Raw genomic sequence first — 16,235 nt, 5'->3', positions numbered from 1 at the left:
TTTTTACCTTTATGATAAAATAAAAACACTCTGTTGCTAAAGTTTTTGCAGGAATAAAAGAGAACAGCCGTGCAGGTTTTGGGTCCTGATTGTAATTCGCTGTCGTTGCAGGTCGACAGCTCGTCAGTTGTCGGTGGAAACGTTGTCATTTCAGTTCATGAGAGCGTGAGGGGAGGACTGATGATCCGAAGTTTGACAGGAGATTTCCTGCGCGTTGCTGAAAACAAACCGCAGGTACAACGTATTCAATTCAAAAAGGCCTCCAGCACGTGTGGTTTTGGGTTTCAGCATCATCTGATCATTTACTATGAATCCTGTAGAGCAGGTTCTATTTTTATCTCTCTGCATAATGCTGCTGTATTCTATGTTTTCTGTGCCTGAAGGCAGGATTTCATTTGTCTGTTTTCATGCTATGAACTGCTAATAACCTCTTTGTACTGCAGTGACTGACAGACGTCCTCCTTTACTCTGTGAAGCGTTACTTGATGTGTTAATGATTTGAACTTTATGCTCACAGGTGGCGGTTCACATCAACGGCATTCCCTCCAAGTGTTCGGGTGACTGTGGCTTTGAATGGTCAGAAGAGGAAACTCCAGTCGTGACTGGAATCAGCCCGTCTCAAGGTGCGCTCCCTAAAACGGCAGAGGTTCAGTCACCGTGAAGCATGACAAAGTTATTAATTATATTAGAACACTTTTCATACAAAAATCCAGCTCTAAGTGCTTTACAGCAAGAAAATTAAACACGGTGCTTCACATAAAAAACATATAATGTAACATAAAAATATGCGAAAATGTAATTCAAAAATAGGAAAAAGAAATAAAATGCATAAGAACAGATCAAATTAAAAACACAGCAACACATTAATAAAAAATAAAATATGCAGTCAGATTTCCTGACTATTAAATCAAAACAGATGTGTAAGATCTGAGATTTTTGCTAAATTTGAACATTAAAAATGATGAAAATATAATATTTTCACACATCAAATGTGTCTGGGAAGTTCAACAATTTAGAACACCTGAGATGTCGATCATTGTACAACATAAAAGCTGGATCTATAATTAAATATACCTTTTTTTTTGTTTTTAGGCTCTGATGGTCTGGGAACTCTGCTGACTGTTACCGGGACCGGCTTCAGCAGTGAGAACGCCTTCATCATGGTGGGAGGAGCCAGGTGCCACGTCAAAGAGGTCACAGGTGAGACGGGAACGTCGCACGGCAGTTTGTTCCTGTAATAAGATACGGTTCGTCTTCAGGTGTTGAACCATATTTTTGTGAATGAATGCTTCAGCTACCACTCAGGTGTGCAGACTGAGCAGCTCCAGCGCCGGTACCTTCCCAGTGTCCGTCAGCTTCCCCTCTCTGGGTGATTCACGCTACGCAGGCGGGAACATCCTCCTCTTCACCTACCAGCTCGTTGTCTCTTCTTTCTTTCCGTCTGGACACATCGCAGGTCGGACTCGAAAAAAATCTGGGGAACAAACAAACATTGACACTCATCAATTATATTCGAAAGTTTAACACTTACCTTCTTTTCTTTTTTTTTCCTCAGGAGGCACCCTGCTGATAGTGACAGGCTTCGGCTTCAGCCCGAACGCCACCGTCACCGTCGGCAACAAGGAGTGCTCAGTGGTTAGTGCAAGTGACACCAAGCTGAAATGCAGAATACCCACAGTAAGTCTACAAACCACTGTTTTTCTATTGGTGTTATTTTCCCACATTATCTGACTGTACATTTCACATTTTTATATTATTTTACAGCACGATGAACTTGGTTTCTCGGTCTTTAGCTCTGAATAAGGCCCGACCACTCACTGATCTTTTATTCTTTTACTCTCTTTCTAATGAAAAATGCTGATATTACTCATTTCAGGGAGTAGTAGGGTCGCAGGTCATCACAGTGACGGTGGGAAACATGAGTCATACAGCCAACCGCTCCATCGCCTACAATAAACTGACACCCCAGATCTCAGGCCTGAGCCCCCAGACCACTCCTGCGACTGGTGGGTCACATTTTACACCATTTGCTCTAAATGAGGCCTTCATGCATCAAGTTCACGCGTTCAATAAACTGTCAGGGAGGTAAAATCACTGCATGAAGCTTGTATAGTGTTCTTTGATTGAGTTAAATGAAGAATCAAGTGTAATGAGGAGGTTGGGCTTTGTCAATAAAGATTAATAGCAGTCCTGTTTGTTGACTGAACACGGCAGAAACTATGCAGTAGTCGGCTTCCTCTTTGTTAATGAATAGAAAAAGGATTCAGTGTTTCTTCATTGTGTTTCAGAGCAAAGCATCAACATTGTGTTCTCTCACAAAACAAACCACTTGACTACATAAAGGTACATTTTTCATGAGTGAACTAGTTCTATAAGTATAGAAGGCTCGCGTGTGTTTTTTGTCGACAACAATCACAGAACGGGATGCTAAAAGTCAAACAAGGACTCCTATTAATGTGTAAAAAAAAAAGAAAAAAAGTATGAATGTATGAACCGTGAAAGAGCGTCATGTGTCTGCAGGGAGACGTTTATCTCATTTCAGTGTGTTTGCGATGCGTCATCCCAAACTTACAGCAGCATGTGGAAACTTTTTTGCTTTATCTCGTTAGTTTTTCCTTTGAGTCACGTAATGTTGACTTGCAGGTTTAATCAGTTTTTTGCCTTTTCATGGAGTTAATCCCTGAGAATATGAGTTGAGGACTGACTGACGTGTCACCCCATGTACTTATAGGAAACAATACAGAAGCATCCACACAACAGACTGCAGAACAATCAGGGGCACTTTTTTTTTTTTTTTTTTTTAGAAATGAAGAGGAATTCACAAAGTGACAAGTGCTAATTATCTCCGCAATTGAGTGATATTTAAAAAGGATTTTTGTCTGCGTAGCACGCAGAGTTCTCACCATCCAGGGATCGAACCTCGGAGGCCAAGGCAACGAAGACAACATGGTGTTCGTAGGCAGGAGGGAGTGTGTCACCACGCAGTGGACGGCGACACACATAACCTGCGTTCTGCCCGTGCTGCCGCCCGGCCGGCACCAGGTGGACGTGCAGATTGGGAGCCTCTTCCCTCAGACCAGGTACGGATAAAACAAATTTAAAAAAAAAACCCCCACCGTTTTAAAACAAAACAAAAGGTGGTGATGGTGTCGCCAGATGTAACGAGTGTTTTTGAAATGTTCCCTCATGCGTCAAACGGGCCGGTGTTGCGTGAAGGTCGGGTGTAAAGGTTGATCTGAAGATACGAGCTGTTATCTCAAGAATGTCCCCTTATTCAGCTCTGTAAACACGATAACAGTTAATACAGACGGCAAGTCAAACAAAAGAAAAACAAACATAAAAAAGTCTAAGTGAGTCAGAAAATTAACTAATTAAAAGCAGGATATCGTATATAAGGCAAATTTATTTTAAATAAATGGATGAGACCGTTTTCTTGACCCAGGACAGTTTAGGTGGACTGGATCTGACTTTGGCGTATATTAAGTGTCCAGTGATACAGTTAAATAATTAGTGGGTTAAACTCCCCTTAAAACTGTCCCATCATTGTTATTCATATCAAAATGTGACAAGCGATGATATAATTTGAAATGAATTTGTGTGACTGTTTTTTTTCTTTTACAGTAGTGGTGTGAACGCGACCATTGAATACATCCTGGACGTCTACGGCGTCTCCCCGCCGTGCGGCTCTTTAATGGGCGGAGTCAAACTGACCGTTTCTGGCTCTGGTTTCAGCAGCAACACGTCTGACAACCGAGTGTCCGTCGGTAAGCAACATGTGACTCAGCGGTTTCAAACCGCCTTGAAATACCACAGCGATAATCTACACCAACAAACTGTGCGTTTTACCAACGAATGAATCCAAACGGGAGCCGGTGGAAACCCGTGTTGACGTTACGACGGCGACAAATATGGAAAAGCAGTATTAAATGTCATCTGAAGTTTCACACGTGATTTCACTCGTATTTTGTTGTCGTGTGGGGTGACAGGAGGTGACGAGTGCGAAGTGACGGCCGCCTCGGAAAACGAACTGCAGTGTGTTGTGCGGTCGGGGGAGACGCACGTCGTCACCAACCAGGAAACCCATTACGGTAGGTTTACGTTTCCCTCCTTTGTGCAGGTGTCAAACTAAATCTGAACAGGTTGAAATTAAATCAAACAAGAAGAGGATTAACATACGGAAAACTGCTGCGAGCGAGGACGCCGTCACCCTCGTGACTGCTACACCTAGAAACTCAAGAAACCGAGATCTCAAAACTGGTTTGTCCTTCGTTCTGTGTTAATAAGTCACATTTAGAAACGGGGTTACGAGTACTTAAACTACACGTTGCCGTAGCCTCAGACAATGAAACCTCGTCCTGCGTGTGTTATTGTTTCTGTCCGTGTGAGACTTCCTGTCTGTGTTCCAGCGTATAACCGAAGGTACTTATGGAGTCCCACCTTGCTCACGGTGTTTGTTGGAGACGTGGTGACGTGGCGTTGGGAGGCTCCACCCTTCCTGAATTTCGGGTACCGCGTCTTCAGTGTTTCCAGCCCGTTTGGCAAAATTTATGAAGGAGGGCCATTTAACAGCGGGGAGTCAAAGACTCCCAAAGGTACAAATACCACAGAGTTCCCTCTTTTATCTCCATTAGATAGAAAAATTCACCCTTACATTATTTTGCAGTGAGAGATATCATCTCATCATTTGCACATTTCTTCTTATTATTTTCCTTTAAGCAAGCAGATAAAAGTGATATTGTGAGATTGAAATCTCCTTTTCAAGAAGTGGTCAAAAACGAGGTTTAAAAACCGTCTTATGACAATAAATACTTTGCAAACAGCATAAGCAGTCAAAGAAAAACATAAATGTAATGACAGTTTGTTGGTTTTTCAATATTCATCCAAATAGATTAAAAAGTAATTAACTCTGTTAATGTTACTTGATAGAAAGGTTCTTCTTTAAATGTTTTTTTTGGGTTTTTTTGTGCAAAGTTTAGTCCTCTAAACACCAACAGCATGACAAGAAGGTGTGAAAATCTTTTTTGTTGAACGATCCAAAAATTGAATTTGAAATCAAAAAGCTATATTTGCAGCTCTTCCTTTCTTGCATCCTTAGTGCGTCCTGTTCTTTGTAGAAAAATATTGCTGCCTCAGCATCTTCTCCGGCCTTTTTATGCTGATGAGGTTTTTACTTTCGCCATTTTGTTATTTGTAACACGTGTTAAGTCATCAGGAATGTGCCCCCCCCCCTTTAAAACACACGGGACAGACAGAAAAGGCCACGTCCAGGTATGCTTCGTGATTTCTCTCTCGCTCCCGTCTCAGGGTTCTTCAGCTACCGCTTCACCGTGCCCGGCGTGTACTACTACAGCAGCGGCTACATCGACGACGCCAACGTCTGGCTGCTGCAGGGAGTCGTGAGGGTGAAGAGTCGGGAGGAGAAGAGCGGCAGAGTGTCCGTCAGCGTGGAGGGCATCGAGGCCAGACTGGTGGCAGGAGGTAAAGACGTTCTACGCGGCGACTCGAAAGCTTTATCGTCCGGTAAATCTGGAAACGCCTCGTTATTATGATGAAAGCTAACGATCGATGGATCGAACCGTCTGCGCTGCAGGTCCGCGCCGCGTCAGAGGAGCAGCCCCGCCGTGCGTCGCCTCCTCGGCGTGCCAACACACCGACGGGGCCACAGACCGGCTTTCCTACAGCACCTCCGCCGACTCCACCTCCACGGTCCGCTCCATCTCTCCCAAACAGGGCTCGTACCACCGAGTGATCCACATACAGGGCGACGACTTCAGCAACGTCACCTGCGCCAACGAGGTGAACCCACTTATTATGACTTATAGCTGAATGGATTCAAATGAAAATGCGCTCTTTGGTATTTTTTTATGCAGGTAGTTTCTTCTTAAAAACACGTTCTAAGTTTATATATAACAGATACAATAGTGCAACATATTTATTTTATAAACGCTATAAAATCCATCACGACTTCCCAGAATCCTCCTAAAACAGAAAGAAACTATTTGAATGGCCTAATTTCAGACAATTTGTCTGTATTTGACAAAACTAAACCTATAATTAGTTTAATTTTTTTTTTTTTAAATTTTGAGTAATAAAACACAAAGATGATGGCAAAAAGAGCCCAAATCTGTGAGGTAATACTGGACATCCTTACAGACATATGTGTATTTCTTAATTGAACCACACATGCAAACTAACGTCACATGCTTTGCATCAATTTAAGCTTCATTTGAAAGATAATTAGATTTCATTCGCAGCCCGACATTTAGAAAACAAACTTTTCAACTTCGAAATCATTCTTTGGGCAGAAAATAAACAGTTTTCCGTAACCGAAGTTAAACTGCTGCGATTTCTCGTGTTTGTCGTGACTCACTGGTCCGCTGTGTGCTGCAGGTGACGGTGGGAGATCAGCCCTGCCAGGTGATCACGAGCTCTCTGTCCGAGATCAACTGCCAGCTCCGCCCCGACAACGAGCTCCCCACCGGCGTCGCCCTCCCCGTGGCCGTCAGAGTCAACGGGCACGGCAGCGCCGTCATCGCGGTGCTCGACGAGCTCGGCCGTCGCTTCGTGGTCCTGCCCGTGATCGACTCGGTGTCGCCTCCCGTCGGCAGCCCCACCGGCCACACGAGGCTCCTCGTTCACGGCTCCGGCTTCTCAGAGGGACACGTGTCCGTAGCCGGCAAGCGCTGCAGCGTCCTGTCCGTCAATTACACCTGCATCGTCTGCGACACCGCTCCCTCTCAGCCTCACGTCGGCAATGTCATCTTTCACGCGGGCCGCGTCCGAAGCTCCTGTCACTCAAACTGCTCCTTCGAGTACTCCTCCTCCGTCACTCCCGCGGTTACTCGTGTTTTCTCCGACGGCGTCGATAACGTCACTCTCGTAAACGTCTACGGCTCGGGGTTCGGCAGCCGTGCGGGCGACGTGGCGGTTTTCGCCGGCGCCACAGAATTGGAAGTCACCGCCGTAACCGACGGCAAAATCGCAGCGAGCGTTATCACCCTGCCGGCCGGCAACCATCTGCTCAGGGTGATCGTGAGAAGCAAAGGCCTTTCATCCGGTCAGTTCATCCTGAGCAGTCACGCCCGCGTCGTCATGAGCCCCAACGTGGGCAGCCTGGTCGGAGGAACCCCGCTCCTCCTCACGGGGACCGGCTTCGCTCCGGGCAACACCAGCGTGACGGTTGGAAATAGACCCTGCGAGATTCAGGAGGTGACGCCGGGTCAGCTTCGTTGCCTGACGCCTCCTCGCACCAAAGGGGTGGTGACCGTCACCGTCCAGGTCTTCTCTGTGAAGTATCATCCGCTCAAGTTCACCTACTCTGCAGCAGACACGCCTGTCGTCAGCGCCATCAGCCCCATCACGGGTAACTATGACGGTCGGGGAAATATTCTTCATACATTTCAGATTGTAAGCGAAGCCTGAACAGGAGACATAAAGGAGGGTTGTTGTATTGTTTTGGATCAATCATCCTTGTTGGGCTATAGGTTTTTGAATGCACGAAGCCACGAGCCAAAGAAAATTTTATAATTTCTGTAAACAAATTTATTTTTTGGGAAAAAGAAAAGTAAAGGTTTTTCTTTTTTTGTTTCAACTCCTCTAAATGATAAAATCTGTTTTTAAAATTTGTAAAATAAATTTAATCTGTGAGGGGGAAAAAAATGTATGTTCCATCAAACTTCTATTAATTCGTACTTTTTTATATAGTAAACTCAAATGAGTAATATTTTGAGAAAGACCAAGATCGTGCCTCAATCTAAACGAAAGCGTTTCCCACAGGGCCGAGCGGTTCCGTCGTGACACTGACCGGATCGGGATTCGGCAATGACACTCGGCTCATCTCCGTCACCGTAAACCGCGTCCCCTGCAACGTGTCCTCGGCCTCCAACACGCAGGTCCAGTGCACCGCAGGAAACAACCCGGGGGGGACCTACCCAGTGATGCTGCACCACCGGGTCAAAGGTCACGCCAAGTCAGACGTCACGTTCGCGTACGAGCTGACTCTCGGCGCCGTGCAGCCCGACGAGGGTGAGCAGAGAGAGACGACGGTCCCGAACATTTTACTGCGCTTCCTGTAGTCGTTCTGCTGTACTTCACTGATGCTCTGTCATGTTCTCCCCCGCAGTTCCTGTTCTGATCTGTCTTTCCTGAATACGTTCTTTCCCTCTGATCTGTGATTCAGGGAGTTTTGGTGGCGGCGCTCTGCTGTCCGTTCAGGGCTCTGGGTTTGACCCACACAACTCCACCGTGCTGATCTGCGGAGACAAGTGTGAAGTTCACAGAGAAATGTCGACGTCGACCCGTCTGTACTGCCAGTCTCCATTCAACAGCGGTGAGTTTAGTTTAAAAGAGACACAGTTAAAGTATATCAGCGTTCGGGTTTCCGTTTATAGTCCAGAGTACTATTGATCTGGATTTATTTGCATTTAGATAAACAATCTGTGTGGACAGAAACCTTTGTGGAAACCATTTGCCAAAATTCGATCTGGAAACCCACAGCCTGTTGTCTGATGACAATTTAACTTTTTATTAGCTTTGTTTTGTGGTTTTTAAACAGCTGACTGAGTATAAACTGGATAATCACGAAACAATCTGGTGCGAGACGTCGTCTATTCTCACATCACAAGTTGCCAGTCGGACAGTGGTAATTTTAAGTAGAGACATAATATCTCCATTAGCGTTTTATTGTAATATTACTGCGCACAAGAACCAGTTTTCACCGTCGCAGCCCCAAAACACAAAGTAACTAAAAAAATTCTTTGACGAGAAGTTTGTCAGTTATTTTAGATTTTTTTTTTTTTTTTGTAGAAAATAAAAGACTGCTCATTTTCTCATCAGCTACATTATTTACGACACGTTTCCCCTCAGAAAGAATGCGTCCTTGCTGGTTTTTGATATTTTCGAGACCCGACTTAATGTGACAAACCAGTCGGATCTGAGCTGAACTTTAAACGGACACAAACCGAACGTGACATGTCGGATAAGACAATAACTTGTCATGGATGATGAGACATCTGAGGCTGCTTGTTATCTTCTTTTGAGCATCTTAATTCATTCAGTCCTTTTGTTGTTGCCTGTCTGTCTGTCTGTCTGTCTTTGTGTGTGTTTTTCCCGCGTGGGCGTCCGGCCTCCTCGCAGACACTCAGTCGGAGGTGAACTGCGTCGTGGAAGTCGTCAACTCGCTCGGTGCCGTCAAAACGTCGAAAGGCTTCACTTACAAATCTCAGCTGACTCCGGTGATCGCATCGGTTTCTCCGCGCAGAGGAGGCACCGCCGGAGGCACCCGGCTCACCATCACCGGCTCCGGTTTCAGGTGCCGTGAAGGAAGAGTTGTCTGCAGTAAACACATGGAGAGAGAGAGAGACACAGATTATTGCCCACTGCTTAATTGTCAAGCACTCAATTTACAGTTGTACATAAGACATTTTCTTTTCTTTTATGAGGCATCTTTCAGTGAGGATATTTTTCTTTAAACTTGAAAACAAGCTTCTTCTTTTTTTTTTTAATTACTGAGTGTATTTTACATACAAGGAATATGAGTGTTTCCATATATATATATATATTATCAATACGCAGTATTAGCTCTTTAAATTAAAAAAAAACAACTAAATATAAGCAACATCACTCAGGCACTTCTGGCCATTTTGAGATGAACAAGCTTCAACCTATTACAGTATTACCATGGTAACATGACCAGAAAGAACACATTTAGATATCCTAAGGAAACCGTATTTTACCCAAAACTTTAGCTACACAACTTGAGTAAGGTTGCATGTGTCAGGGAGCTTCAGTGACAGTTGAGTCAAATGTTCATAGTAAGACCGCCATTTTTTGTTTACACGGTTCAACCGGAAGCTAGCGAGCCTCGTGGTGGACACGTGCGTTTCTAACCTGACCAAAACCAGCTATTTTCAACAGGGAACTTGGTCAAACAGCGTTTAGAAGACTTTTAAAGGACGTAGAAATGCATTGTGATAATATTAAAAAAAAAAATCATTACCAACCTGTTCTGTACCGGAGGCCAGAGAAAAGAGACGCAGGCTGTTCTCCATCTGAGGACCGGAAGTCTCCCGCAGTTTCACCACAACTCGCGCTCACTGAAGCGGATACTCCCCCTTGTGTTGCAATTGAGTAACTGCACCTTCAGAGTCGCAAACTTAAAAATCACTAACAATGTATTAAAATCTGGCCCTTTTCACTAATAATTACAGAATTAACTGAAGATTTGTGACCATACATTTGTAGACGTCATATATATATATATATATATGCACCTGTATTATTCACAAGCACTATGGAACATTCAAGTAGAGAGGAATTAGGAGGAATATTATTGTTGAAGCATTTTGATTCTATACTATTCCCTTATATTAAACTATGTACATACATATAACATAAATGTTACAATACAATGCATAATTTAAGATTATATTTGGTCTATGTAATCTACCCTTGTGTTAATTCATCAGTTAATTAAGCTGTGTATTAATATATTGTATTTATACACTGCACACTTGCTCACGTTCATTCGCTGTCCCACATTACAGCACTAAAATGAATGAAGTCAACGTGACGATCGCCGGGTCCGTGTGTGACGTCCAGTCCACCAAAGACACACACATCATCTGTGTGACAAACGCACAGAGGCAGTCCCAGGAAACCAAAGTCCGAGTCAACATCAGAGGCCAAGGCATCGCCAAGATGGTGAGAGTGGATTTATAGTTCAGAAAGGCCTGCAGGCATTGAAAGAGCATCCTCATTTTTTTCTGATCTGACAAACAAAAGAGCTTCATCGACAGTATCAACAGACTGATTTCATACATTTTTGTGACATGTTTTTCAGGATGTATTATGTTTTTTTGTCTCTTTGTTTAGGATAAGGCAGATTTCTTCTACATTGACGTGTGGTCGTCCAGGTTCACGTGGGGGGGCCTGTCTCCACCTGAGAGGGGCTCGTTTGCCGTCATCACCAAAGGCCAGACCATCCTGCTGGACACCAGCACCCCCGTGCTCAAAATGCTTCTTATTCAAGGTGCATGAATTACTTAATAATGGACATTTTTACAGACTTTGTGTGTTTGTAAAAATAAAACGAAAAAAAAAATTCAGGTCCCTTTTTTTTTTTTTTTTTTTTCTAAAAAAGGGAAATATGACTTTTTTTCAATTGGTTGTTTCGAATTTGTTCAATTCCTTTAGAAGTTATTGATTTTTAGGACAAAAACAGACATTGGTAACTAGTGCTAATAAGATAATATATTAAAATGAAAAATTATTTGTGAAATTAAATAAAACGTCTTGTTATGCCAACAGCTTTCAGATTGTAATCTGCTTCTCTTTTTTTTGGTCTCAGGAGGGACGTTGGAGTTTGACGAAGCGGACATCGAGCTGCAGGCCGAAAACATCCTGATCATAGATGGCGGACGGCTCCAGATCGGCCAGGAGGGGGCGCCTTTCCAGCACAAAGCCATCATCACGCTCCATGGAAACCTGCGTTCACCTGAACTTCCTGTTTACGGAACCAAGACGCTGGTTGTCAGAGAGGGCGTGCTCGACCTCCATGGTATGAACTCCCCAGGTCTAAATCACACACACAAGATACGCAGCGAGTTTATGAAGTTAAAGTGGAAAAATGTCACTCCAACTGTAGGTATTTCCAAAAATGTTGACATTTCAGAAATAGTTTGACATTTTTGTGAACAAATTCACTTTTTTGTCATAATAAATGAGACAAAACTGGAGTCATGAGGCCGTTAGCTTAGCTTAGCATAAAGAAAAACAGGCAGTGCAGGCAAGCCTGGCTTTGTCTAAAGGCACTTACAAAGGTTGTTTACTGATATTGTGAGATGTGACATGTTAAGTAGTGAGCTTTAGAGGCATCAGGAGCCTGGGGGGGGGGGTGTCATTATCAGTGACACCTCACCAGCTCTCCTCAGGTGCAAGTCATTGTTGACAACCTGTTTCCCCAGGTATTCCTGTCCCCGTCCCTTGGACCTACTTGGCACAGACGGCCACCGGCGGCTCCGTCACGCTGACCCTGATGAAGGCGGTGACTTGGAAAGTCGGAGATGAGATCGTCGTCGCCTCCACCGGCCACAGGTGCAACAAGTTCTCTAATTCATGAATGTTGAGGCATAAATCCAAGTTATCAAGGGTAGATCTGAACTACAAAGTCAAAATGTGAGTCATTTTGTTGAAAAAAAAGTATAACATAACTGTAAAAATCAAACCGCACATCGGCCGGTGTGATAGCTTTAGCCTATAGCTAATTTACCCACTTTTTTCTTGTTTCCTTTATTTGAAAAATCTATTTCTTGGTCCTATACATTAGTAACAAAATTCGTTTCATCACATAAATAAAGCAGTTGCCAAATAAGATTATTATGGAGAAATAAAGGAAGTATTTGCTGCAGAAGTGGCAATTACTTCTGCAGCAACTGATTTCAAGTGATATCATGTAGTTAAGCTATTGAACGGTGTCATACTGACCCTGATGAAGGAAGCGACTAGATCTTCATTAATATTAGAGCATAAATTAATTAGGTAGCTGTTAAATAACTATATGTTTTGCCCTTCAAAACACAAGATATTCGATAAACCTTAAAACAAGAATCTTAATATTCTTCTTCACCATCTAAAACTTAAAAGAGCCTTCCAACTTCACAGTCCCTTTTCTCTCAAAGAAAGCGCACAGTCGTGCATAAACACAACACACCCTGAGGCTGATGTGAAATGTTGTTACATAACACCGTCATAACAAAGAGGAAATGTCAGGATTATACCTGTCATTTACTAAATCCTGTGAACTTAACAGAGCAGCACAAAAAAAAATCATGCCTGAAAGGGAAACGTGGGAAGAAATAACTTTTCCATTTTCTTTCTGTAAAGTAGAAAAAAAAATTGAGATTTCACAACTAAAATGGTAATAATTTTCCCAAGTCCTTATGGGGCAGGTCTATCAAACTTTCTTAATATTTTATTTTATAGTATTAATCCGATTAAGTAGAAATCTATCTACTGATTCATTTTCCAGGCACAGTCAGAGAGAGAACGAGGTGAGGAGGATCGCCGCCGTGTCGGCTGACGGAAAGACTCTCACCCTGACCGAACCGCTCGTGTTCACTCACCTCGGGGTGTCCGTCACGCTGCCCGACGGCACGGTGTTCGAAGGCCGAGCCGAGGTGGGTCTCCTCACCAGGAACATCGTGGTACAAGGCTCCCAACACAAAGAATGGCAGGACGAGATAAAAGCCTGCCCTGACGACTTCCACAAAGGTACGGGACCTGTGGAGGGATTACGGTGGATTATTGAGATTAAAGTCTTTGTTAAAGGGAAGAAAAAGACACAGTGTTTTTGCCAAGTGAAATTTATGTGCGTTAATATGACAAAAACCAACATAAATTGTACGAACTTCAAAATTGCTTTAGAAATGAAACTATTGTGGGTTTTTTTTTGGAACCCCTACACTTTGGTCGTAATAATTTATACCTGGTATATTTGTTGTGCTTGTTTTGAAACAAAAACAACATCACATATCTTACAATCCTCCTTTTCTTTGTGCTGCAGGTGAATTTGCCACCCAGACGTGTTTCCAAGGGCGGTTTGGAGAGGAGTTCGACAGCGACCAGTTTGGAGGCTGCATCATGTTCCACACGCCGAAGCCAAACAAGAACCTCTCAATCGGCAGACTGGAATATGTGGAGGTGAACCGCTTCAAAATATTTCTGCAAAAATGAATTTTCATGCTCTGGCATGGTCAAGTTCTAACCTATTCAGTACAGGTAATTGTATTAATCCGATGACGCCAGAGTTTCTACATGTCCTCATCCTCACAATGTTATAATTTTTGTCCCTTTTGTATGTGCTCTCAAAATGCTTTAAAGAGCTTGAGGTCTTTCTGCGCTCGTCCCAAAGGTCTTCCATGCAGGTCAGGCCTTCAGGCAGGAACGTTATCCCATCCACTGGCATCTGATGGGCAACGTCAACTACAAGTCGTACGTGAGGGGCTGCGCGATCCATCAAACCTTCAACAGGGCCGTCACCATCCACAACACCCACAAGCTGCTGGTGGAGCACAACATCATCTACAACGTCATGGGCGGCGGCTTCTTCATCGAGGACGGCATCGAGACGGAGAACATCCTGCAGTACAACCTGGCTGTGTTGGTCAAGAGGAGCACCACCTTACTGTACGACGACATCACGCCCGCCGCCTACTGGGTCACCAATCCCAACAACATCGTCCGCCACAACGCCGCTGTGGGGGGCACCCACTTCGGCTTCTGGTACCGCATGCACGATAACCCCGACGGCTCTTCGTACGACATGGACATCTGCCAGAAGAAGGTTCCTCTCAAGGAGTTCCATAACAACACCGTGCACTCCCAGGGCCGGTTCGGCCTTTGGATCTTCCAAGACTTTTCCCCCATGAAGGACGGATGCTGCCGCTGCATTACGCCAGAGCCCGCGGTCTTCCACTCCCTCACCACCTGGAACTGTGAGAAGGGCGCCGAGTGGGGCAACGCGGGCGCCGTGCAGTTCAGCGGCTTTGTCATGGTCAACAATGAGAAAGCCGGCATTGAAGCACAGCGCATATTCCATTGGGCCGTGGATGGCTTCGGAGAGGACAAAGGGGCGACGGTGTCCAACAGCATCATTGTGGGCCACATGGACGAGCTCGGCCTGGGAAGCAACTACTGCACACACAAAGGCGTCGTCATGCCTTTCGACGACGGCATGAGCGTCCTCAACACCAAGTTCATAAACTTTGACCGCAGGTCCTGCGCAGCCATCGGGGTAACCGCCATCGACAGGACGTGTGTGAATGGGTGTGGCGGCTGGGAGGTCAGGTTCAGTGGCATCCAGTACATGAACTCCCCCAACAAGGCCAGCTTCAGGTGGGAGCACGAAGTGCAGCTGGTGGACAGTGACGGCTCCCTCACAGGTACTCAGCCTTCAGCCACTTACTGTTTTTAAGTCGACAAAAATATTATACTTTCATGACAATTCCACTTAGTGCAGTCCTGATATTCCCGTTTTTGGTTGTTGTTGTTGTTGTTGTTTTTTTTTTTTAACCAACTTCAGACGTCTCCACGGCAATGATTCTTTGTACTTCTGCTTTACCTGTCGTGCTTTTTTTTTTGTAGGTTGCTATAATATAGCGCGTCTTACAACATGAATGACGGTGGATTGTCTGTGTGGAACGTTTTGAAACAGAGTCATCAGACCTTCACAGTGTTTCTTTCAAACGTTACCCAAACAGGAGGAAAACATGCGTTTCTTAGGGACTGTTTTAAGCAGCCTATTTATACATATTTGATTATTGAGTAGCTCAGCATTTCTAGCAGCAGGACAACATGTGTGACTGAGTCAAAGAAAACTACATTGTTTATGTTTGTGGTCATCAAAACTTCATGTTGCCTGTGTATTTTTTTTTTGCTTGTATTCAGGAAACATCAACCACAAAGTCGTACCTTTGACCGCCTTGCTGGACCCGGCTCACTGCTCCCAGAATGCCAACTGGAGTTTGGGTTTCCCCGGCGCGGTGTGCGACCACACCGTCACCTTCAACCGTTTCGCGTTCAACGATCCCACACCGGCCATTCTGAGAGACAAAAATGTCATCTTCACCAGCTCATATGGTGTTAAAACACACATAATGTACTTTCACGGCTCAATTTGTTGTTGAGGAAGCTGTAACTCATCTTGCTGCATTTATTGCCCTCTGCTGGTGATTAGTGGGAATTACAGTAAATATCTTTTATCACTGTAATGTACTGAATATCAAACATCAGACCTCTTTATGTGGTTTAGTTTGGTTTTATTCTTTATATATATTTTTTTAAATCCTACACATTAGACTCTTGTCAAAATATTTGTTATATAAAAATTAAATAAATAGCTCCTTTAGTTTAAATTTGTAAAATGTGTAATTTCAAATTCTATAAACAATTTTGATTAAATATTCTATTCTGGTTTCAGTCACTTAAAATGGCCACATTGTAGAAGCTATTTACTGACAGTGTATAAACATGGTTTATAATACACTTATAATGTACTTCTAAGACGATATAAGTGTTTGTTAATGTATTTGTCAACAACAAATGTAAGCTGCTGTATAAACAGATTGAATGAAACTATATCAAAACATAGTTGTAAATATATTCATTAACACTATTATATCTTTTTAGATCTTCTTACAGCTCCGTTCTAATGTTAAAACCATTCAATAATAATTTAC

General features: G+C 43.8%; 1 protein-coding gene across 1 annotated transcript in view; it reads left to right on the top strand.

The window, feature by feature from the left end:
- Window positions 1–16,235, top strand: part of LOC138631672 (fibrocystin-L-like) — a 38,655-nt gene that overhangs the window by 11,446 nt on the left and 10,974 nt on the right. The window contains exons 26-49 of the mRNA XM_069716763.1: window positions 112–234; window positions 518–623; window positions 1,093–1,200; window positions 1,295–1,456; window positions 1,556–1,677; window positions 1,877–2,006; window positions 2,888–3,080; window positions 3,622–3,764; window positions 3,987–4,088; window positions 4,407–4,592; window positions 5,305–5,478; window positions 5,591–5,796; window positions 6,391–7,363; window positions 7,777–8,025; window positions 8,180–8,329; window positions 9,136–9,310; window positions 10,545–10,701; window positions 10,873–11,029; window positions 11,348–11,557; window positions 11,964–12,093; window positions 13,028–13,269; window positions 13,562–13,698; window positions 13,910–14,939; window positions 15,445–15,636. Of these exons, the coding sequence (XP_069572864.1) occupies window positions 112–234; window positions 518–623; window positions 1,093–1,200; window positions 1,295–1,456; window positions 1,556–1,677; window positions 1,877–2,006; window positions 2,888–3,080; window positions 3,622–3,764; window positions 3,987–4,088; window positions 4,407–4,592; window positions 5,305–5,478; window positions 5,591–5,796; window positions 6,391–7,363; window positions 7,777–8,025; window positions 8,180–8,329; window positions 9,136–9,310; window positions 10,545–10,701; window positions 10,873–11,029; window positions 11,348–11,557; window positions 11,964–12,093; window positions 13,028–13,269; window positions 13,562–13,698; window positions 13,910–14,939; window positions 15,445–15,636 (5,557 nt within the window). The remainder of the gene's footprint in view (window positions 1–111; window positions 235–517; window positions 624–1,092; window positions 1,201–1,294; window positions 1,457–1,555; window positions 1,678–1,876; window positions 2,007–2,887; window positions 3,081–3,621; window positions 3,765–3,986; window positions 4,089–4,406; window positions 4,593–5,304; window positions 5,479–5,590; window positions 5,797–6,390; window positions 7,364–7,776; window positions 8,026–8,179; window positions 8,330–9,135; window positions 9,311–10,544; window positions 10,702–10,872; window positions 11,030–11,347; window positions 11,558–11,963; window positions 12,094–13,027; window positions 13,270–13,561; window positions 13,699–13,909; window positions 14,940–15,444; window positions 15,637–16,235) is intronic.

Source organism: Brachyistius frenatus, unplaced genomic scaffold (assembly GCF_029030835.1).
Source record: "Brachyistius frenatus isolate BFR_SWC_R1_liver_20210118 unplaced genomic scaffold, ASM2903083v1 Contig_162, whole genome shotgun sequence".
Lineage (NCBI taxonomy): Eukaryota > Metazoa > Chordata > Actinopteri > Embiotocidae > Brachyistius > Brachyistius frenatus.
Note: the sequence above shows the minus strand (reverse complement) of the source record. Positions and strands in the feature narration are given on the sequence as shown.